The sequence below is a fragment of the Copidosoma floridanum genome, unplaced genomic scaffold, assembly GCF_036245765.1.
Source record: "Copidosoma floridanum isolate Cflo_tuat_1 unplaced genomic scaffold, Cflo_Japanese_pri ptg000030l, whole genome shotgun sequence".
NCBI lineage: Eukaryota > Metazoa > Arthropoda > Insecta > Hymenoptera > Encyrtidae > Copidosoma > Copidosoma floridanum.
The window spans coordinates 5,456,971-5,477,898 of NW_028321907.1; the positions used below are offsets into that span (position 1 = coordinate 5,456,971).

Consider the following 20,928-nt stretch of genomic DNA (forward strand, 5'->3'; position numbering starts at 1 on the left):
TAGATAAATTAAAATCCTACGTATAGTATAGATTCACTAGACATGCACTCTGTTTACTTTTTGTACTTATCTAACCTAACGTGTGCATATACATTCTCGGGGACAGTCTCTCTCGGAGTCTCACCGAGAATTGGCTTGAACAAACCTATAGAGACTTAAGAGACGGTCCCACATGCATACGTAACGTTCAGACGCATATTCTGTTTGTATAACTATGTATATGATGTATATATAATCTTGACACCAGTTTTCCAGTTTTCCACACACCCAAAAACATGGAAGAGAGGGAATAAATGCGAAAGGCAAGGGAAGGTACTCTGCAGTAGAGGTTACGGTATTCGCGTTCGACGTCGAGGTTCAGAGGTTGTCCGTTGTCGTCGTCGACGTAGAGACAGCATCACCATCACGGAAACGGGGGACCGAATACAGAAAAGAAAAGAGGGTTAAAAGACTGTTACTTAGCGACGATACAGGTGCGACTCCGATGGGTGTGTGTGCAAATATTAACTATATGTGCCGGAGTTTTTGCTCTCAAGAGTCAAGAGAGTCTTGGAGTCTTAATAGCATGGAACTCAGAAATCCCTGAATCCAGAACAGTTTTCTTCTCCTTGTTGTCATCGTCGTGGCCGCAACTTACTAATACCGTCCCTACGTGTATGCTGTTACTAGAGCCATAGAGTGAGTTGTTGAAAAAGTTTGGTGAGTGCAAGGACCACACGCCGCAGACCGCACACTCTCAAGTATTTTGCGCCTTCTGCTCCAGCTGACCTGATGAGATTATTATAATGTCAAAGACTTATACGTGCACTTACAATAGCTCGTGTTTTTATTATTTAAATGGTCAGCTGCTATAGCCCAATGAATGTTGTTGGCTTACTGAATCACCTGAACCTGATCCAAGTGTTCGTTTTGCAACGAAATTGTTCAATGTTTTTAACATACTTTATTCGTTATTTTATATGAAAACAACATCATTGTTTTATTTGTGATGTGCCAAACACTATTTCTAGTAGGTGCATGTTGTCAAAGTTTTTTTGTATGCGCTGGTGGCATGAAGTTGAAGTGTTTGGTGAATTCATTACTACATTGAAGGGAGGATCAGCATCAAGATGCAAGGTACGTCACTGTGAAAACTTTGTTAGCTCTTTATTTTTTCTAATAAATTTTTCATGAAAAAATGTCATCTTGTATAAAATTGTTAAAAATGAATTATGTTGTCATTTTGAGTAAACTATTTGTAAATTAAAACTTACCTATTCAAGATGCTAGTGAAATACAGCTTCCAGAATCCTCACCAAAAGAGGAAAGTGCAGAATTCACAGATGCAGCTCTTATTGAGGTTAAGCTGGAGGACATTGAGCCTCCAGCGACTCCTGAGAGTACCAAAGGTGAAACTTCAAGCACTGAGGTGGCAAAGACTGAAAGTCCAAAATTATGGAAACCAGTGCTTGGTAAAATTCAAGCAAAAAAGAGACTCATGGCTTTTGCCAACAAATTTAATACAATGCCAAAAGTCAATAAGTTAAAAACAAAGAGTGATAAAGTTAAAAGTAAGTTTTTGAAATAGAAGTTTAATTTTTTAAGTCATTAAGGCAAAGACAGTTACAATAACGGACTATTTTATCATTAAATTTGTAGGGCAGGAAAAAATTTTAGCCATAGAAGAAATTGTTAGGGAAGAGAGTCAAAACAAATTAGCAGCTCAAGGTACTGAAATTTGTAATTTTTATTACTGTTCGATGTGTTTTTATGTCAGCTCACACCCTCAATATCTAAATTTTAGAGCTGAAAGACTTAAACGTGCAAAACGTACTACGTGATCAACGAGCCCGTGAGTTAAAAGAAGAACAGCGTAACGAAAATCGATATCGAAGACGATCGGATACATCACCATACAGAAGACGACATAGGGACAGAAAACGTAGTCGAGATCGAAAGTCCCGCAGCAGATCGAGGCAACGATCGAGTAGACGGTCGGCAGAAGAGGACGACCATAGCAGTAAAAGCAAGCACAAGGAGAAAAAAGAAAAAAAAGACAAGCGAGATAAGGATGAAAAAAAGGACGATTCTAAGCACAAGCGGGACGATTCGAAACGTAAAGATGAAGACTCCAAATCAACTGATAAACATAAAAAGAAGGTCACTGAGGCTGATGATGCTAAAAGTGATTGCAAAAAACCAACGCAATCGAAGGATTTGTCATCAGAGTCAAGCAAAATTGAGGATACAAAGAACAAAAAAAAAGATAAAAAGGCTGATTCTGAGGCAAACGAAAACACCAAAAAAGATGATCCTAAGTTGGACAATATCAAAGAAACAGTTCTTGATTGTAAGCCAAAGGAGTCAAAAAGTGAGGAATTTAAAGAAAAACTCATCTTAGAATCTAAAAAGGCTGAAGTTATAAGTGAGGAAACAAAGATAAATGAAATAGATGAAGCAGGCTATGAAGAAAAAAATAAATTAGATGAAAACAAAGTTGTTGAAAATAATAAAAGAGAACGTAAAAACGAGCACAAGAAAGAAGAACCAGAAAAGAAAGAAGAATCAAAATTGGAGAGGAACAGAAGGGATTCAAAATCAGAATCAGGTAAAAAAGAGGAGGTGAAATTAGAAAAATCCAAGGAAAAGGATCCTAAAATCGAGGCCAAACGCAATGACGAGCGAGAGGAGCTTAAGAAAGATGATGCAAGGGATAGAAAATCGGAAAGAATTGATCTTAAAGAGAAGCGTGAAGAGCCTAGAACAAAAGTGCATAGAGAACGTGACAGAGAAAAAGATAAGTTAAGGGAGATAAGAGAGAAGGAATTGCTCAAGTGTCGTTCTTGGAAAGATTTCCGGAGATATGGTTTTTATATTGACGAAGTGGGATACATAAGAAGAAGTGAAAGTCTTGAGAAGCTGAATAAAACCAGGCAAGTTTTAAAGCAGGAATTAAAAAAGTGTTACATGAAAACTTTTGTTTGTTTTAAAAATAAAATTTGTTTTTATTTATTTATTTTTTATTTTTCAGATCCCCACAAGAGTTTGATCAGTATTTTGAGCAGATGCTAATGCTTTCAGATAATCGACAGTTACGATATGCATTTGTGGCTGAAGGTGTAAATGGAAACAAAGAATATCCTCCTGAAACAGTCAGAACAACAAAGAACAAGCCTCCCATATTTTATTGCGAAAATCCGCGATATTCATTGTTTTTTAACCGTCAAGAAATTTTAAATGCAGTGTCGCCTCAAAGACGAGAAAAAATGGAAGACATTTGCGAAGCGACCCAAATAAGGTAAATAAAGGACTACTTTAAATCGTAGGAAAACAAATTTTCACACTTCACGTTGTATTTTTTATTGTTTCTATCATCAATTGAATAGGATTATAACATCGGAGAAAGAAGGCCATCAAGAGAGATTTTGGTATAAAACAATGGATCCCTCAAAATCAATATCCGTAAGATCCTCCATCGATGTGCCATCTTTTCCACGATCGAAATGGGACAGCGAAAACGAATCAAGCGACAACGATGATAACGTTTTTGAGACTCTAGCTGAAAATCTGGATGATTTTGTTTTGACCAAAGAACCGATTCCTGAAACTGAACATACCTCAACCGAGTTAGAAACTCAGTTGGAAAAGTTACCACCACAGTTTGACACGAAGTCGCAAACTAGATCAAAATCAGTATCACCAGTGCCACAAATGTCAGAAAATTTGCATCAAAAACCAGAATCAAAAGAACGAAAGCAAAGTGCAACGGAAGAAGGTAATTTTTTATTTTTCATTAATCACTATTTCCGCCAAAAAAAATAGGCAAACAAATATAACCAAATATTCCTAATTTTTTGGTTACTGTAATCTTGTTTATTTCAGAATCAGACGAGTCTGTAACAAAATCAAAATCCAAACACAAAAAGGCTAAGCGTCATCCACGTTCGGACTCGCGCTCGCGATCCCGTTCGGCATCGCGCTCACCGTCGCCCTCCTCGTCGCCCAAGCGCAAGAAGCGCAAAGAAAGCAAGAAAGACAAGCACCATAACCGCGAGGATAAACATCATCATCATCATCACCACCACCACCATCGTCACAAAGAAAAAAACAAAGACAGAGGCAAAGAAAAAAGCAATAAACACGTGCAGGAGGTAGTTGAGGCTCACGATGAGGAAGAAAAACAAGTCGAGACAAAAAAAATAACCACAACAACAGCTCCAACAATGGTAACGACAACGACGATGGCGACAATAATTAGTGTCGAGCCTCCACAGCCGAGTGTCAAAGAAACAACGCCAGATCCTGAAATAGCTGACGACAAGTTGGTGTCGGAGTACGAGCAGTTCATAAAAATGGTTAGTAGCGTTGATCCCACGGAGACAAATAAGTCGGATAAACCGTCAGGTATGGAGTCAGCTGTTTCGTCGCCGTCGACCTTCTACGAATTTAGTTTAGAGTCAAAGCTCTCGAAAGATTGTTACAAGCCTGGCTTCAATTTAAATGATGTGCCTAGGTCCTCCGATGTCATATCCAGCAAGGATTTAAGTGTATCAAAAGACAGTGTTGTTGTGACATCAGTGAAAAGTTTGGAGCCAGAAATAATTGGTACTAAAGAGACTGAAAATATACCTAAGGAGTTAATGGTGCCTGTTCAAGGTAAGCAGCCTATGGCGTACGAATATTCGAGACTCGAAATGGAAAATGACGACCGAGACGATGACGATAATGATGATGATGAGGACGACGAAGATGACGGCGACGACGACGATGACGACGATGAAGATGAAGATGACGAAGATGAAGAAGAGGATGGGGATTCGCGTTCTATTCCCAGTGACTGGGAGAACATAAAAATCAAGGAGGAGAAAGTGAGCGATGTCGAAGTCTCGATTCACGCGGACGACACCAACGCCATTGCTTCCAAACCTGTAGCTCCGGAGAAAGGCAAATTATCCAAAAAGAAAAGGAAACGCAAGCGTCGTGATAGCTACAGCAGCGACTCGAGCTCTTCCTCGTCGAGTTCGGATTCCGAGGACGCCAAGTCGAAACGACGCAAGCGCCGACGCAAAAGGTCACGTAAGGCATCGACCACCGACTCTGAGAGTAGTGACTCGAGTTCGAGTGAATCCTCTAGTTCTGAGGAGGTACGGAAAAAGCGTAAGAAGAAGTCTGATAAGAAAAAGAAAAAACGCAAGCGAGTAAAGAAGCTCAGCAAGAAACTGAAACGCAAACGCAAAAGAAAGATTAGCACAGATTCGAGCAGCACTAGTGATTCCGAAGCTAAACAGCCTAAAAAGAAGCGCTCAAGGAAGGTCAAAGCTAAAAAGAAGAAGGACAAAAAAGGAAAACGCAGCTCCGAGGAAAAGTCTAAGAGCAAGTCTGAAAAGTCTGGCGACACTAAGCATCACAAAGCGGTGAAGGTCAAGGAGGAATCGAGTAGCAAGAGTAACAAGCATAAGCATTCGGAAAAGTTGATGACAGCTAAACAGATAAAAAAGTCGGGAAGTCCAGCTGTGTCAAAGAGCCAAAGTAGTGAAAACAGTCAGGGATCAAGTTGGGAAAGCGATAATGTGCCTCGGCAGACATCAAAAGACGACAAATCTAAGGATGTCTCTGAAAAAAAAGAGAGATTCAACGATGATAAAGTGGAGGACAGCAAATGGTGTAAGGGCAAGGAGGAGGAAAAAAAAGATGTTGTTCAGTATGAAACCGACATCGCGGTAATGGGTGACTATGATGACAAAAAAAACAAGAAGACTAAGAAAGACAATGAAATAAAGATTATAAAAAGTCAAGTTATTCCGGAAAACTGGGTTCTGGGTGACAAGCTACCGCTAAAACCTATACCGAGTGATGAAGAGACTCAAAATTATATCCTCGAAAAAACTGAAAATTTCATACTTGAAAAAAATGACAACTTCAATCTTGAAAAAAAGTCCACGGTAGACTGGACTACCTTAGATTTCGATATGCCTTCTCTTGTTCAGCTTGAACAGCAAGTATCCGAGAAACGAGATATATTTGCTAACGACTGGGAGGTTGACAGCCTTGATGCTATTCCAGACTCTACGACGGGTCCAGCAATAAAAATAGAGGCCCACGATGTTAAAACAGATTTGTTGAATATTTCCAAGATCAAAAAGGTTGATAAGGAACTAAGGTATGACAGAAAGACAGATGCATATGTGCCAGTGGAAGTGGAAAGTTCAAAGGATGGTAAAAAGAAAAGGGATAAGCGTAGTAGTGCCATTCGCATTTGGGAAGATGAGCAAGAAGATGCAGAAAGGGAAGAGGAGCTCATGATGTCTTTGAGGAAAAATATCGAAATGGAATCCAAAGAAAAGCCAAGTATTGCAACAGAGGGTAAGAAATTCTTTATTCTACTGTAACATCATAATGAAATATGATTTTGTAATTGTGACGTTTATTCAACAGTTATAAAGACAAGTGAAGCTACAAGTAGCAGTGGTATAGTAGAGGATAAGTCAACACGCCGTAAACGTCGCTGGGATGTGGAGAATCAGGTGGAGGATTTTGAAAATGCCCCAGCCGTCATGTGGGAAGTTGAGGGCAACTGGTCATTATTGTCACCTTCAACAACAAAGATACTCGATTTGTTGAGTGAGAAGTCTAATGAAAATTCTTTCAGTAGTCCATTACTCGAGGCCATAAGTTCTCGCCTCAAGGATGAACCAGATAAAGTGAACTCCTCGGTTCTCCACTTCACTCCACCACCAGGTTCTGAAATTGACATTGCTTCACCAGAAGCGCTCCGCCGTAAAATGCAAGAAATTGCTTTGCTGGAACAAGCTTTGAAGTCAGCTAAGGATGAGGACCTGATTTCTTCTGACTTAATGAAGAATCTTAACGAATTGAAACATATAGTTGTAGATAAAGATGCTATGGATCTAGAGCCTCCACCAAAGATGGTGAGCATCAAACAAAATAACTTTGTTCATTTAAACTAATGCTATTTTACAAAAAAAACTTAATTCATGAATATTTTTTTTAGATTGATCCACCAGAAGTTCAAAAAATTGCCTACATGAAAACTGAAGACGTTAAAGTTCCTCTGCTAAAATCAAAAGATGCAGTATCAAAACGAGTCATAGAAGATAAACTATGGGAAAGCAAGCCAACGACGATCGACGACGGTTCGGACTTTGGCATTCCCGTGCTCGCTGAAATCATCGAATCTAAAATCGAGACTGCAGATAACTCTTTTGGTGGAGTATTCCTTGATATAGAGAGTATGAATTTCGATACTAGCTTATCTTCATCTCAATCCACTGAAAAAATAAAAACCGAGTCACTACCGGCAAACGGAGATTCCAAGGTCGCATTGAAGTTTGTGCCAAAGCAGGTACTATCGCGACCGCATGCCAGTGAGTTACAGTCCAAGTCACTTATCCCTAACATTATTGATTCATCCGAAGTGACCAAGAAAAAAGTCTGTGATCTCGATAATCAAGAAAAGCCAAAACCTGCTGTTGAAAGTGCAAAGTCTGCATCAGAGATCATAAAGTCCTCAGTTGAAAGTAAAAAGTCAACTGTCGAAAGTAAAAAGTCGGCAGTTGAGAGTAAAATGTCATCAGGTGAGAGTACAAAGCCAGTAGTTGAGAGTGCAAAGCTGGTAGTTGAGAGTAAAAAACCAGTAGTTGATATACAGCCTACTGCTTCAAAATCCAAGTCACCACCACCTAAGAGAAAGAGTCCAAGTCGCAAGGATCGTGAGGTCGATAGTAAAAGTAGCAAAAGTAGCTCAAAGAGCACCGAAAAGGATGGCAAGGATAAAAAAGAACATCAAAGTAAGAGTTCAAAGAAGAGTCCAACAGCATCTGGGGAATCAAAAGAATCAAGCAGTAGAACTAGTCATACAACTAGCCACAGTAGAAGTAGGAGTAAAAGCAGGAGTAGAAGTAGGAGTAAAAGTAGAAGTAGAAGTAGAAGTCCTCGGAAGAAAGATGATAGATCAAAGCATAAAAGAGACAAAAGGAGCCCTGTTAAGTCTTCTTACAAAGGTACGAAATTTTATTTCATCCACAACCTGTATCATTAAGTGAAAATATTTATTTCCCACAGATTCAAAGAAAAGTTCACAAGTAAGTAAGAACGATCGAAGCAAAAGACGATACGAGGATTGCCATGACCAAAACAAAAGCAGAGATAAGCATTATGATCCTATGGAGGTCCTTAGAGAAAGAAATTATGAAAGCGATAAGGGCCGGAGTACTAGGTAAGATATGCGTTTTCTAACAAAGACTTGAAAATAAATATCATTTTAACATAATTTATTGACATCTGCAGGTCACGGATCGATGACGATACAAAATCTCACTTAGTTAGTTCATATGCAAATGAATACAGTTATGATCGTAAATCACGAAGAGACGATAGCTTGGATAGGGATAAGGGTCATCCTCGATCTAATTCAAGTGCCAGAAAGATCAGGCGAGATAGACGAAGCAGCCGTTCGCCTGATTCCCCCCTATCTCGCCGCGATAAACTAGCTCCGCTGAGAAAAACCCCGCCGAGAAAATTTTCACCACCACCAAGATTATCGCGGCGGTCGCCACCAGAACGACGACTGAGGTACCGGTCAAGGTCGAGATCAAGATCGAGATCGAGATCGAGATCAAGATCAAGATCGAGGTCTTGGTCACGATCGACGAGATCAATATCAAGATCGCGGTCCCGATCTAGATCGAGGAGTAGATCCCTCGAAAGGTCGCGGTACAGAAACGATCTGAGGCCGCTCGACAAGTCTCGACGCTCTAGGTAATTGTTATTTTACTAGTGGTTTAATATTCACCACAATAGCGATGCAACATTGTATTTGTTTTACAGATCATTTTCGCCCATTAGAAGCCGATACTCCTCTGCGGCAGACCGTCTCCTCAAGTTTGAAGAGGAAGATATTCGGCGCCTCAACGAAGGTCTTCGTCCAACTTCAGTGGGCGAGTCATCCTGCATAACGCCAATAAGACGTCGCAATGATACCATCATCCAACTCACTGGTGAATCTCAGGAAGATCAACCACCTATACGTTCTCAGATTCCTTCTATCGGCCTCACTATCGACGAGTCGACTAGATCGTCGTCACGTTATCGTTACTCCAATGAAACTGGTGGCGAAGCTCCGTATGATACTTACTACCAGAGCAAAAATTTGACCTATCCAAAGATTGTGGACGATCCGTCCGCGTCTCCTAAACGGTTGTCCCTTGATGACAGGCTAGAGCTTGAGCTGGGAATTAAAAAGCAGTCTCCTGCAAACTTTGATTCTACAGGCTTTATGTCTAATATCCCCGGGTATCCAAATGTACCTCCAGGACAACATCATCGCCATTATGGACGACATCAACCAATGATTTTACAGGTAATCATACATTTTACTCAGTCATACTTTAAAATCAAGTGACTGTTTCTATAACTAGAGAACAAATTTTTTCTTAGGTGGGCAATGTGCTACAGGTTGTACCAACGGAGTACCCGCAACGGCCAGAAAAATCGACACCCGTTACAACTGCCAATCAAATACTTCGCGTGGGCGATGTGTTGCAGGTTATACCAACGGCTTGGCCAACCAAGCCATCACTGCAGCAGCAGCAGCAGCAGCATACACTGCCAGTAGTGTCAACGGGAAATAGTGTAGTATCTCCGGTAGTGTTGCCAGGTGTAAGGTTCCCGACACCAATGACGGTTACTCCCAACGCGTCACCAGCTATTGCCACGGCTTCACCACTGTCACATCCTTCCGTGGTCCCGGTAGTTCTACCACCAACGGTCAAAGCATTACCAACGGTTGTCATACCTGCAGCTCAAAGCAGTCCAGCTGTTGCTCTTCCGGCACCGAAGCCACCTCCTCCTGAACCGATAATCCAGCCAACTTACAATTACGAAGCGATCCTCGAGCTTCGTCGTCAACAAAAGGAAGAGCGCAAACGTGTCCGTGAAATAAAACACAAAGAAAAAGAGCGTCGTCGTTTCGAGCGAGCCAAGAGACGCGCTGAAAAAATTCTCGGCAAAAATCCAAGTAGCTTAGCTTCTTCGAGTGGCGCTGTTTTCACAACCAACAGTTTAATTGCAAGTCTCGTGGGTAATTCTGTAGATGAGAACGAAGAAACGGGCGCCGAAGATGGTAATTTAGATGAGTTGAAGAATTTGGTTGTGAAAAATGAGGTCGTTGTAAAAACCGAAGAAAGTGAAGCAGCGACTTCGTCGGCTCAGGATGGAGATGTTGGCGAGGAAGATGATGATAACGAAGATGAAGAAGAAGAAGAAGAGGAACAAGAACAAGAACAAGAACCGGAGCCAGAAGAGGAAGAAGACAATGAAGAACAGGAAGCCGAAGAAGAGTTTAACAACCAAGACAACAAAGATGGAATCAAGACAGAAGTTCTAGTCAACCCAGCTATGATTCTACCACCACCTGCTAAAGGCATTCTCATACTTCCGGGCTTTGGGTAATTTTAACATTAATGTAATTAAGCGTTAGATTATTAATTTTTGCATAGTATCTTATTTTTTGCATATTGTATTTTCAGACATCTTTCTATGACAAATGGAATATTGAATGAATTAGAAGGTGTAGAAACAAAAAAAGAGGACGTGGAAAAGCCTGATGAGCTGCAGCTGACAACAATTGCCCTAAAAGTTTTAGAAAAGACAAAGATTAAAAAATCAGTGCAATTTGCTGATGGCATAAGGCCAGGTGAAGGCACGGATCCCAGTGGTAACGAAGGAGATATGCCTTCTCCACCGCCACCAGTGGAGAATATACCTAAAGATGATATAACGCTTGATATCTCTAAAAAATTGCGAGTTAAAAAATTAAAGAAAAAGCAGAAAAAGCCTCCAAAAGTAAAGAAGAAAATAAAGGTAAGTACATTTAATCACCTGATGGTGAAATTTATTATGGCCTTGATAGAAATTTACATTAATCGACATATTTCATCAAAAGGTAAAGATTATCAAACTGAAGAAACCAAAAGTCTCGCCATTGTCGGCAATGCTTGAGGACTCAGATGAGGACGATCGCTCGCCACCACCACCACCTCCAGGTTCGCCACCACCTCCTCATCTTTGGCCAAGCTACCTACAGGTTTATGGAAACTCGATCATACCATCGTCGACGAACAGTACAAAATCGTCCACCTCGACTTCCTCAACCGTTCCAAGTTCAAACGTCGCATCAACGCTGCCACCTACCGAAGCACCACCGACGCCGTTGCCTCTACTCGTACCGCCTCCGCCACTTAACTATTCTATACAGCCGTGCAGCAAGGCCTAGGACTCTGTGCACTTTTTTTATTTAGTTTATCGTCAGAGACCACAGGAGACACGCACATTTCTCATACTAGCTGGTAAAAGTCATCTCGCGTATTTAAGTTTTGTATGTGCAGATTATGTTAAACGAGTCAACTTTTACTAAGCTACGTGCTATTACGCAAAGTGACTGTACGAAGAAAATGGCTGGTTTATTATATGGATTCAACTCCTTTCGTTAATCCGTGATTTATTTATGGCAGGTAGGCCACAGAGAGACTTTATAAAGTAGAAAATACATTTTTTTTTCGTTGATAATTTTGTTATTTGAGTTGAAAAGATAACTCAAAGCTTATCTTTCGAACAAACTGAATCTTCAGACTTTTTGGTTCTAGCTTTTAAAAGATCTTATAGATTTTAAAAGTCGTGAAGAATAAATACTTTCGAATTCTATTACTTCTAAAAAAATTTGTATGTACACAATTGTTTTTTCTATTTTATGTCTTAAAAGTATGATACAAAGATCACTTGAACTGTAATAGTGGTCTTTAATACACTTTAAATTGATCACACAAGTTTTTACGAAGTAAATTTACTCTGGATTATTTTCTGTATACTCATTGCTATTTGTGTGAGACAAGAAAGCCGAAAAGTATTGGTTTCATAGCGATAGTCAATTTTAATTTATATTATAGGTACACAAATGACTTCATGTAAATAGTCACTATATTCATACAAAGCAATACGATATCCTGTTTGTTGCTTTAGCGATTGTTTGTACATTGACATTTGTCACATTATTATTGATTTTTTTTTTTTTTTTTTTTTAAATGACGATTTGCATCCATTTGGCGCATGTAATCACATTTGAAACGAACGTGTTGTATTCTGTTCGTGATTTATTGTTATTTCTTTATTCATCGTTTGATTATATTTTAAGAATGCTATTGATCATAGTAGATGAATTTTCTTAAGAAAAGTAAAATTTTAGTAACGTATCCATAACGGTATTAAGCGAAATTTCATGCTTAATACAAATGTATACTGTGTAAATAATAACAATAAAAAAAAGTCGGTCCCGACTATTAATTTGTAAATATTTTTTGCATTATTTATCTCTCATGCGTTGGAAAAATATTTATGTATCTACAATCGACAGTCATCTGCAGCAACAGCATATAATATAAACGTGAATAAGATGATTAGATAACACCAATTCCATCTGCCGAGATGACACAACAAAGCAGTTCGTATACGTCACTTCAGTCACTTGATAAAAGTAACTAGCAGCAACTAGTTAGCGTGAAACAGATGTGGTCGTGATTAAATTTAAATGTAAATATATACTTGTTGAACAAAAAAGATGAAAATTGCTATTTTGGGTGGAGGCTGCGTGGGCCTGACGACAGCTCTGGCTGTGCAGGAAGAGTTCCGTAATCACCACCTCGACGTCCTCGCCGAGAACTTCGAGCAAACGACCAGCCATGTAGCCGCGGGTATTTTTCGCGTCAGCCCCACTTTTTCCGGGCTTACCGATAGCATCACGAGGTTTTTTCTTTTTTACTATTTGAATTTATAAGGTAAATGTGTAATAGACATGCTTCTAATTTTTATTTTTAAAATTGATAATTACAACAAAACTGGTAATTACGTAAGTATATCTGGAGAGTGAAAACTCCGACAGATAACAGAAACTCTTGTAAGTGGCGGCTTATCAACTGATTAACAACATATTTGTGTGTTTTAATTATCGCATGTAGAAAATGGATTTCGGATTCTTACCACTATTACGAGGCAATATGCAGATCAAGGGAAGCTTCGGAAGCTGGTGTTACTAGTATTTCTGGATATATTTTTGCAAACACTTCTCCTGAGAGCGTCAAGGTTTCGAAAAAAAAAAAAAAATTGTTTTTCAAATTTACAGCTTCCGTTTGAAATTCAACGGCATCAAAATTCTAGAACGACCTGATGGAGAAATTAGTTCCGATTTATCGACCCGTCACTCACGATGAAATCGAATTGGTCGGCGGCAACTGGAAGTACGGATCGTTTTTATCGACTCTGTTGACTCAGCCCAATCAATATTTGCCGTGGGCAAGAAATAAGTATGCTGTAGTAACGCTTTGAGCGAATGTCGTTAATGTGGAAATATTAAATTGTCAAATTTCACGCAGACTAATTGCATCTGGAGCTGTGCTGAAAAAACATTCCGTGAAATCTTTGAAAGAACTGGCTAAAGATTACGACCTTGTGATAAACTGTACGGGGCTTGGATCGCAATCTATTTGTCAAGACAGAAAATTGGTCCCCATCAAAGGACAAGTCATCAAGGTAACTTTTACTTGATCAGACAATATATGACGCGGGCCAATACCTATAAAGTTTATAAGGAAAATTTACAAAAAGGTCCGAGCACCGTGGTTGAAGACATTTTTTTACGGCGAAATCAACACGTACATTATTCCCAACGGAAACGGCACAGCAACTCTTGGAGGCATCCGGGACTTTGAGTGCTCGGATCTTACCGTCTGTCCTTATCAGGCCGCCGCGATTCGCGATCGCTGCGAAAGATTAGTTCCTTCTTTGAAGACTGCACAGTTGATTGAGCATAAAACCGGCTTGCGACCACACAGAGAAGGCGGTGTTCGAGTAGAGGCTGAACGAATTAAGGACGGACTGTGCAGTGCTCTGGTAAGTTGGAAAATAAATTAGTAGTGTGCCGTGGCTCCAGTGCATTTATAAAACAATTTAAAATGTTCAAGTATTGTACTGTACTCCATAAAAAGCTGAGAACTTTAATTTTTTTTCATAAGAGTGCACTGATGGGATACGATAAAAACTTAAGGGCACGCAAAATAGTTGTTTTCACAATTTTTCATTAATTTTATTTAATTTATAAAAAAAAGGTTATTCACAATTATGGACATGGAGGTTACGGCATATGTACAGCACCGGGTACTTCCAAATACGCTGTTGAGTTGGCTAGAGATGCTCATAGATCATCCGCAAAACTATGACTGCAGTGTTAACAATTAAACTTATTTTCTACATTTCTAAAAATTTATTTACAAATCTTAAAATGTATTTCATCGGTTGATAAATTAACAATTAACTTATATAATATATAACAAAATTTACAGCCAGAATTTACTTGTAAGAAAATCAAAAGCGAAAAAAAAAAAAAAAAAAAGAAAAACAAACGCTTTGTTTCTTCGCATGAGAAAATCGCTAGTAATGCGGCTAATACTGATCATCCTTAATGATCGGTTTTGAAGCTTGAAAAGCTTTCAAATTTATTGTACAATTAGCGATGAGCTTGTTATCTTTGTTATTAAAGTTTTACACTCTAATAAATTGATTCAATATATCACGATGTAAAACGCTATAGCATTACCAAATTATGATGTTAAGTTCGCCAGGAACAGTCAAGTAGATTTTATAAATATACGACATCAGCTTTGGTTGTAGGACATTGTAAATTTTTTACTTTTTGCTCTGTTTAACGTTTTTCCGTGGAGGCGCACCCCATCTAAGAGCTGAACAATCTACTGTTAGCCTGGGTTTTTTATATTGGCTGCTCTTAATATGCTCTTCAACTAGTTTTGGTGTCACACAGATTACATGCTGCCCCTTCCAGTATTTCACCATGTTCATACTTTGTAAGGTGGAGATAATATCCGTTTGTGAAATGCTGGTCATTGTGCTGGAATGAAAAGAAAAATGACTGTCATGATAAAATTCTCTATATCCATATGAGAAAAGAAAAGACAACAGGATAATGGCTGTCCGCGGTTGATTAGTGATTAGAGACCACTTTAGTAAAAAAAAAAATGGAAAAGATAGATGATGTTATAATAGAGACAAGGATGAACAAAAAACATTAATATACTGGAGAGTTAAGCGCCCGTAAAAGAAAAATTAATAAAGATAACTATTTTGGTACCTTAGATCTTTAATGCTAAGAGTGCCCCTGAAATCTCTCAGGATTTCCAATAGAATCCAACTCCAATAACTTCTGTAAGACAGTTTTCCTAAATCACTTAAGGGTTTCTCTGGACTACCTACAGCTTTTTCAATCCTACTTAGCTCATAACTGAAGGCAATCAAAAGTTTTCCATATCCTTGTCTCTGGAAAGGTGGTAAAGTTAAAATACATGCTACATTGTTTCCATCAGGCGACTCTTTTTCCTGAAACATATAAATTAATTTCTCTTCATATTTTCAATGAACATGAAATTATTTTGTTTAATCATTTTTTCTTACTTTTGAAAAATAGCCAACTAGATGGGCGCCATGTTTATCGACTTCACATAAAATATAAAAGAGGAAGGGATCTACATCGAAGTAGAGTGTTTTGTGATCCAGAAATAATTTTGCCAGTAGACAGAGATTTTGACAGTAAACTTTGTGCTCTCTACCATCAACTTCCCATATACTAAGTGTTCCTTTTCTGTAAATTTCTTTTCCAACAGGCTGTCTGTGTGTGCATTCACTCTGAAAAATAAGATTTTCATGAGCTGATGGAAAAAGTTTCAAACAAAAAAGTTATTAGACATTTATAACTAATCAAGTACCATATGATATCTGTAGGTTTTTTCTAATCTCATATATTTGAGGCAATATTCGCATATCCATAATTTTGGCTGCTTTCCATACTCTTCTGGGTAAGGACTGAAATACCACGTATCAATTTCATATTTGCCTGAAATGGTAAAAAAAAAAAAAAATTATCATTAATATCGTTTTTACGTTCATAAAAATATTTCTTCTATAGAGATCTTACCTATCTGTATTTTATCAATGTACTTGACTTTTGTGATGGCTTCATGTTCCTTTTCTAAAGCTGCTGTAGTAGGATCCATTTCAGCATAAGTCTAAAACATAATTATTGATTAATCAAATGAACATATTTATGTAAAAAAATTTGCATATTTGCCAACTATTTAGGGATGTAATACTTTTTGCACATGATTGATTTCATCATGCCTCCTTTTCTGATTTCTGGTTATTTTTCTATCTGTCGAATCGGCTAACAAGTCCATGGATGGGTTTTTGTCGCCATTCTTCCAAGATCGATCACTCATATCAAACCTGCTGTTCATTATTCTGTCTCTAGGAACCCATTCATCTAACCTTCTGTTGTAACCTTCGTAGTGGACATAATATTCGTAGTGATTTTCAATTTCATTGAAACGTGTTTGGATAACTTCAGCTGGATCTGATGACAAAACATGAATTTAAAAAATGTTTGATACATTATCTTAAAGTGAAGGGATTTCTTTGTTAGATTAATTAATTCATACTAAACCACACAAAAACGTTAGTACAATTATATTGAAAAATCTGACAGGATGCAAAATTATATAACAAGTAAGAAAAAATGAAACAAGCAAACCTACTGTTTTTGCTAAATCATTGTAGCATCATTGATTTTTAGTTTCAAAGTATACCTGAATGTTTCAGGCGTCTTTAGGTGCATCATTGACTTTTAGTTGTTCAAGTTATAAGTTAGACTACCCGTATATTGAACAGATATCGTTGGAAAAAAAAAACCCATAAATATAATAACACCACTTCTGACTTTTTAATATTTCCTGTACTGATTATTCATCATAAATAGCAATGACAGAGGGCACAGCTGAGACGTGATATGCGTAAAATAAAAGAAAATAAATATAGCTAAAAAACGTTGAGAAAAGGAGCCAGATGATATTTAAAACTGTGACCTATAGTAAGGAAGAAGAGCCTTTTGAAAACGCAAGCACACAAAGCACGATGATGACTTTCCAAAGGGCAATACAAAAACTACAAAAGCGGACATATACACAAGAGAGCTACTAGTTTAAAAATGCAAAATGCAAAAGAGATAGATCGGACAGGTTGTGGGGATATAGTAATTACAAAGGGGTGGGGGTAAACGTGATTGTGTTACACCCACACTCTCTGGCATTGGGTTAACAGTAATAAGTATGCGTGCGCGCGCGTTCGACGCAACGACACACCACGCCTGGATTGCATGATCGTATATGCACGGCTAAACACATGTTGGATAGGTGAAGCATTCTAGTCATCGCACCGTGAAATCCAATCACCGAGAAAATAATATATATTGTTAGCGTGACTCACGCCAAGAGTCGTCGGATCTGCGCACAAGGTAGTGCTCTCCGATGTCAAGAGGCATCTCCTCGAGGCTATCAGCATCGTCGCCCGAACCCTTGCCACCGCCTCCTCCGCTGCCACTTCCAACCCCGTTCGATACCATTGCCCCGGCTGTAATACTGATGTTACTGCTGCCGCCGGTTGTTGTTGTTGCACCAGTACTACTACAGCTACTACCACTAGCGTTGGTGGAGGTGGTGGTGGTACCAGTGACGTTAGTAGAGTTGCAGGTCTCGGTCCTCTCTGGTAGTTTCACACTAGCTGTCGTCGTCGTCGTCGCTGTCGACAATGACTGCTGCTGCTGATGCTGTCCCGGCGAAGATGGCTGTGCATGGAGTTGTTGTTCCCTGGTGCTACTCCGAAGTAGCTGCTGTTGCGGCTGTTGCGATGGCTGAGCCTCGAGCTGCTCCGCCATTTCACGCTCGGATGTCCCCCCAGAGCGTCGTCGTCGTCGCCACCGGCGCCGCAGCCGCCGCGGCGCCTGCTGTAACACGCTGCGCACGGACAAGCAACAACTTATAATCTAATGCACGCGCGCACAACACGATGCAGTGTAAAACGCTTTTTTTTTTTTTTTTTTTTTTTCCTATGTTGGTTTTTCACTTGTTTATTCTAGCCACACATACACTTGGTGGACTGTAAAATTAAAAAAATTTTGTCAGTTGTTTTTACCGGAGGTTACGCCGACAAAAAAAAGGAAACAAAATAACAAATTAACAGAGATAAGCTCCGTACTCATCGACGCAACGCGCTGTACTGAAAAGATGAAAGACGAAGAGGGAAATGGGAATCATTTATTCTGTTCTCTCTCTCTTTTTCTCTTTCGCAAAATATAGCTGATGGCGTTATGGTGGGAGAGCGAGAGAGCCGGCTTGCTGGTACTGTTCTAATGTTTGGGGTGGACAATTCCCGCGCTGAAATTCAGGGCTCAGGGGAGCGGGGAGAGAGTAAGCTTAGCTATAGCGAAAAACGATCAGCGCCATCTAGCGAGCCCGATTTCGAACTAAAAAGTTCCCTTTTTGTTTTCAAAAAAGTCACTAGCAAAAAGTTACCAGGCTAGAGAATTTATTTCCAATGAAATCTGGTTCTTTCTTAGTTTAGAATCAGTCTCGCTAGATGGCGCTAATCGTTTCATATTTCAATTATTTTTGCCAAAATAATCAAACAACTTTTGATCGAACGTAACTTTAAACTGATCTCTTACTGATTAAATTTTTTTTTTTTTTTTTTTCAAGGAAGGTTAACGAAAGCCAATGCAGCCAATCAATCATTTTATTTTGTTCGCGCAAAATTGAGAAGCTTACTGACAGCCGATAATTCATCAAACTATACTTTTAGTTGAACAATCACTCAACAGGTGACTAATCCATGCCATATATATATAAAACGTGTGATATAAACAGTGCAAGTCTTCTGCTATTTTGATTTTAGTGTTGCGTGTTCGTCCGCAACAAACAAAAAACAACACAACGAAGAGTTATTTAATTGGCGTGTGTAATAAAAACAAACAAGTGAGTGCAATAGCGACTATGGTGATTTATCCCAGTGAAGTACATGCTCCAGTAGACGGAGTCAGCGCTGTCAATGCGAGGATTTGACGGGTCCAGCGATTAAGTCAAGCTACGCGGCGTATCGGCTACTGGGTGGCGATTGCGAAGGTGAGTTTTCCCAATTAATTGACTTTTTTGTTTTGAGGCTTTTAAGGTTAGGGGAAGCTGTCATTTTCTACAAAATGCTCTTGCTCGTGTGCATTTACACATTACACTTCAGTATAACGTGCTTAAGATTTTTGAGGGATTTTTACTCACGTCCAAGTTTCAAGGTCGTTTCGTACGCGTAAGTTTTCGTTGTCATGACCTACAGGTTGTCAAAAATCTCGCAAGTGGTGGCGGGTTGTTAGTGTTTTGATTCTTGACATTGCTCTGTTTACATTCACTGATAAGACTCTTTCGGCAGGGTGTGGGGGAGTGCAGTGCGTAATGACTCTAACCTACAAAGTTTTTGTCAGTTTATCTTATTTAACTGTGGTTACTTAATTACGCGATTGTTGATAACTGCGTCACGTTTAATGAGAAGGTGAAAGGCCTCAGCGTTGACTGACGCAAGCGGTTCAAATTTTATTTATAGAAAGAAAAAAAATAAGATGTACACTTATAGGCGAGTAGAATATAGGTGTAGGCGATGACAACCTTGAATGCAACCTTGAGTCAGTAGAGCGGAGAGTATACGCTGTATAGGCAAATAAAAAGCGTACACGCATTCCTTGCATAAAGTAAATGTGATGTATGGATGGGTGCGATCGTGATATACGAGGCCGAGAAGGCAAACCGGTTTATATGCGAGCAAAACGGCGAGTCGAAACATCGCCTTCGATAGCTCAGTTGGTAGAGCGGTGGACTGTAGTTGGTTCGAGATGTGGCAGACATCCATAGGTCGCTGGTTCAAATCCGGCTCGAAGGAATAATTTTTTTGTTACTATTTTTCGTTGTTTTAAACCATAATAATATTGAGATAAATTTTTTTTTATCCCACGTTACGGCAAATTCGACTCGTCAATAATTATTGCTCATCGTTACATGAGTTATAATATCCCATTTGCGTTAACACGATAGATGTTACAAAAAATATGTATAACTTACCGCGTAAGTAATCACGAGTTGTACGTATGAAAATAATAATCTCACATGCTGAGAGATCGCGGCTGCAATACCCAACAAAACGTACCTAATAAGAATATTAAAATGAAAAGTGGCTAAACTAAGTTAATAACGAATCGGTACAATATTTGTTACAACATTGACAAACGCAGATTTTAATTTTATCAAAACATTATCTTTTATTTATCTCTTCAGTTTATACTAATGCGCAACAACAACGTGTACTTTCATAACAATCATGTTTACTTTGAATCACTCGCGACATTAAACCGCTGCGTGAAGACGGGCGATGAAATAATTATTAAAAAAAAATAAAAAAATGTACGCATAGCATCATTGAATGACGATTCGCGCAAAGTAGGGCTCAAATGCGATTACTCACGGCCGAGTACAATATTTTCCACGCCCCGAGAAAACTTTTACTCGTCTGAATTTCAAAGCTCTTGGCCCCTCTTTGTACCGCGTATGCATATTGTATGTACGTACGAGCTACAGTAACATCTTCTTTTGTAGATTGCGCGAAACAGTTGGTTCTCGGGCTTAATTCGACGCCAAGTGGGTAAAAAGCCGCTCGTACGAAATATTAAATGCGTTCGTATTACGTATATAGGAAGGACACGTAGAGCGGAGTAACGTTGAAAACGCTCTCGATTGTACGTTTTTGCGAGCCGTATCTATACACGGTCGAGCGACTCCCGCGTGGCTTTTATCGTGCGCTCGTTTCTCGCACTATGGGTACAGAGAGACGGTGCTATGATTGCCATTCAACTTCAGATCAGCGGGGGATCGACAACTCGATTTTATCATGGGTATATATAAGACCCAGCGTGTGAGCGTATGTCGAATCAAACGTGGGTATGATTGA

General features: G+C 39.2%; 5 protein-coding genes and 1 non-coding gene across 6 annotated transcripts in view; 5 read left to right on the forward strand and 1 right to left on the reverse strand.

Moving 5' to 3' along the window:
• Nucleotides 1-217: 217 nt before the first annotated feature.
• LOC106643408 (uncharacterized) lies at nucleotides 218-12,308 on the forward strand. The gene is given in 14 exon segments (XM_089596229.1): nucleotides 218-1,116; nucleotides 1,263-1,550; nucleotides 1,639-1,707; nucleotides 1,784-2,912; nucleotides 3,011-3,277; nucleotides 3,366-3,754; nucleotides 3,862-6,908; nucleotides 6,992-8,000; nucleotides 8,062-8,215; nucleotides 8,287-8,757; nucleotides 8,827-9,358; nucleotides 9,436-10,445; nucleotides 10,527-10,860; nucleotides 10,943-12,308. Coding segments are annotated over 14 exon segments (9,036 nt in total). The 5' UTR covers nucleotides 218-1,109; the 3' UTR covers nucleotides 11,273-12,308.
• Nucleotides 12,309-12,541: 233 nt separating this feature from the next.
• On the forward strand, nucleotides 12,542-14,447 carry Daao1 (D-amino acid oxidase 1). Its single transcript, XM_014358534.2, has 6 exons — nucleotides 12,542-12,795; nucleotides 13,008-13,131; nucleotides 13,207-13,352; nucleotides 13,422-13,578; nucleotides 13,654-13,938; nucleotides 14,154-14,447. The coding sequence occupies exons 1-6, from the start codon at nucleotides 12,611-12,613 to the stop codon at nucleotides 14,262-14,264; spliced, it is 1,008 nt and encodes a 335-aa protein (XP_014214020.2). The 5' UTR covers nucleotides 12,542-12,610; the 3' UTR covers nucleotides 14,265-14,447.
• mof (males absent on the first) lies at nucleotides 14,134-18,121 on the reverse strand. The gene is made up of 7 exons (XM_014358533.2): nucleotides 17,374-18,121; nucleotides 16,206-16,465; nucleotides 16,031-16,121; nucleotides 15,822-15,949; nucleotides 15,511-15,741; nucleotides 15,191-15,435; nucleotides 14,134-14,950 (listed from the first exon to the last, which is right to left on the reverse strand). Exons 1-7 carry the CDS (start codon nucleotides 17,819-17,821, stop codon nucleotides 14,731-14,733), a joined length of 1,623 nt encoding a protein of 540 aa, XP_014214019.2. The 5' UTR covers nucleotides 17,822-18,121; the 3' UTR covers nucleotides 14,134-14,730.
• Nucleotides 18,122-18,981: 860 nt separating this feature from the next.
• The window catches only part of LOC106643382 (von Hippel-Lindau disease tumor suppressor), a 38,654-nt gene continuing 36,707 nt past the window's right edge, over nucleotides 18,982-20,928 (forward strand). The window contains exon 1 of the mRNA XM_014358489.2: nucleotides 18,982-19,064. The gene's annotated coding sequence lies outside the window, so the exon portion shown is untranslated. The remainder of the gene's footprint in view (nucleotides 19,065-20,928) is intronic.
• PH4alphaEFB (prolyl 4-hydroxylase subunit alpha-1) overlaps nucleotides 18,992-20,928 on the forward strand; it is a 147,960-nt gene continuing 146,023 nt past the window's right edge. The window contains exon 1 of the mRNA XM_014358470.2: nucleotides 18,992-19,064. The gene's annotated coding sequence lies outside the window, so the exon portion shown is untranslated. The remainder of the gene's footprint in view (nucleotides 19,065-20,928) is intronic.
• Nucleotides 19,773-19,866, forward strand: TRNAY-GUA (transfer RNA tyrosine (anticodon GUA)). The gene is made up of 2 exons: nucleotides 19,773-19,809; nucleotides 19,831-19,866. It is a non-coding gene; the product is annotated as a tRNA-Tyr (tRNA).

Excerpts from the sequence above, each read along its gene's own strand:
- Daao1 (XM_014358534.2), top strand. The coding sequence starts at position 12,611 with ATGAAAATTGCTATTTTGGGTGGAGGCTGCGTGGGCCTGACGACAGCT. Across the intron at positions 12,796-13,007 it reads CTTACCGATAGCATCACGAG|AAAATGGATTTCGGATTCTT; the intron begins GTTTTTTCTTTT and ends TATCGCATGTAG. Across the intron at positions 13,132-13,206 it reads CTTCTCCTGAGAGCGTCAAG|AACGACCTGATGGAGAAATT; the intron begins GTTTCGAAAAAA and ends TCAAAATTCTAG.
- mof (XM_014358533.2), bottom strand. The coding sequence starts at position 17,821 with ATGGCGGAGCAGCTCGAGGCTCAGCCATCGCAACAGCCGCAACAGCAG. Across the intron at positions 15,742-15,821 it reads AAACCTACAGATATCATATG|AGTGAATGCACACACAGACA; the intron begins GTACTTGATTAG and ends CTTATTTTTCAG. Across the intron at positions 14,951-15,190 it reads CTTAGCATTAAAGATCTAAG|CACAATGACCAGCATTTCAC; the intron begins GTACCAAAATAG and ends TTTTCATTCCAG.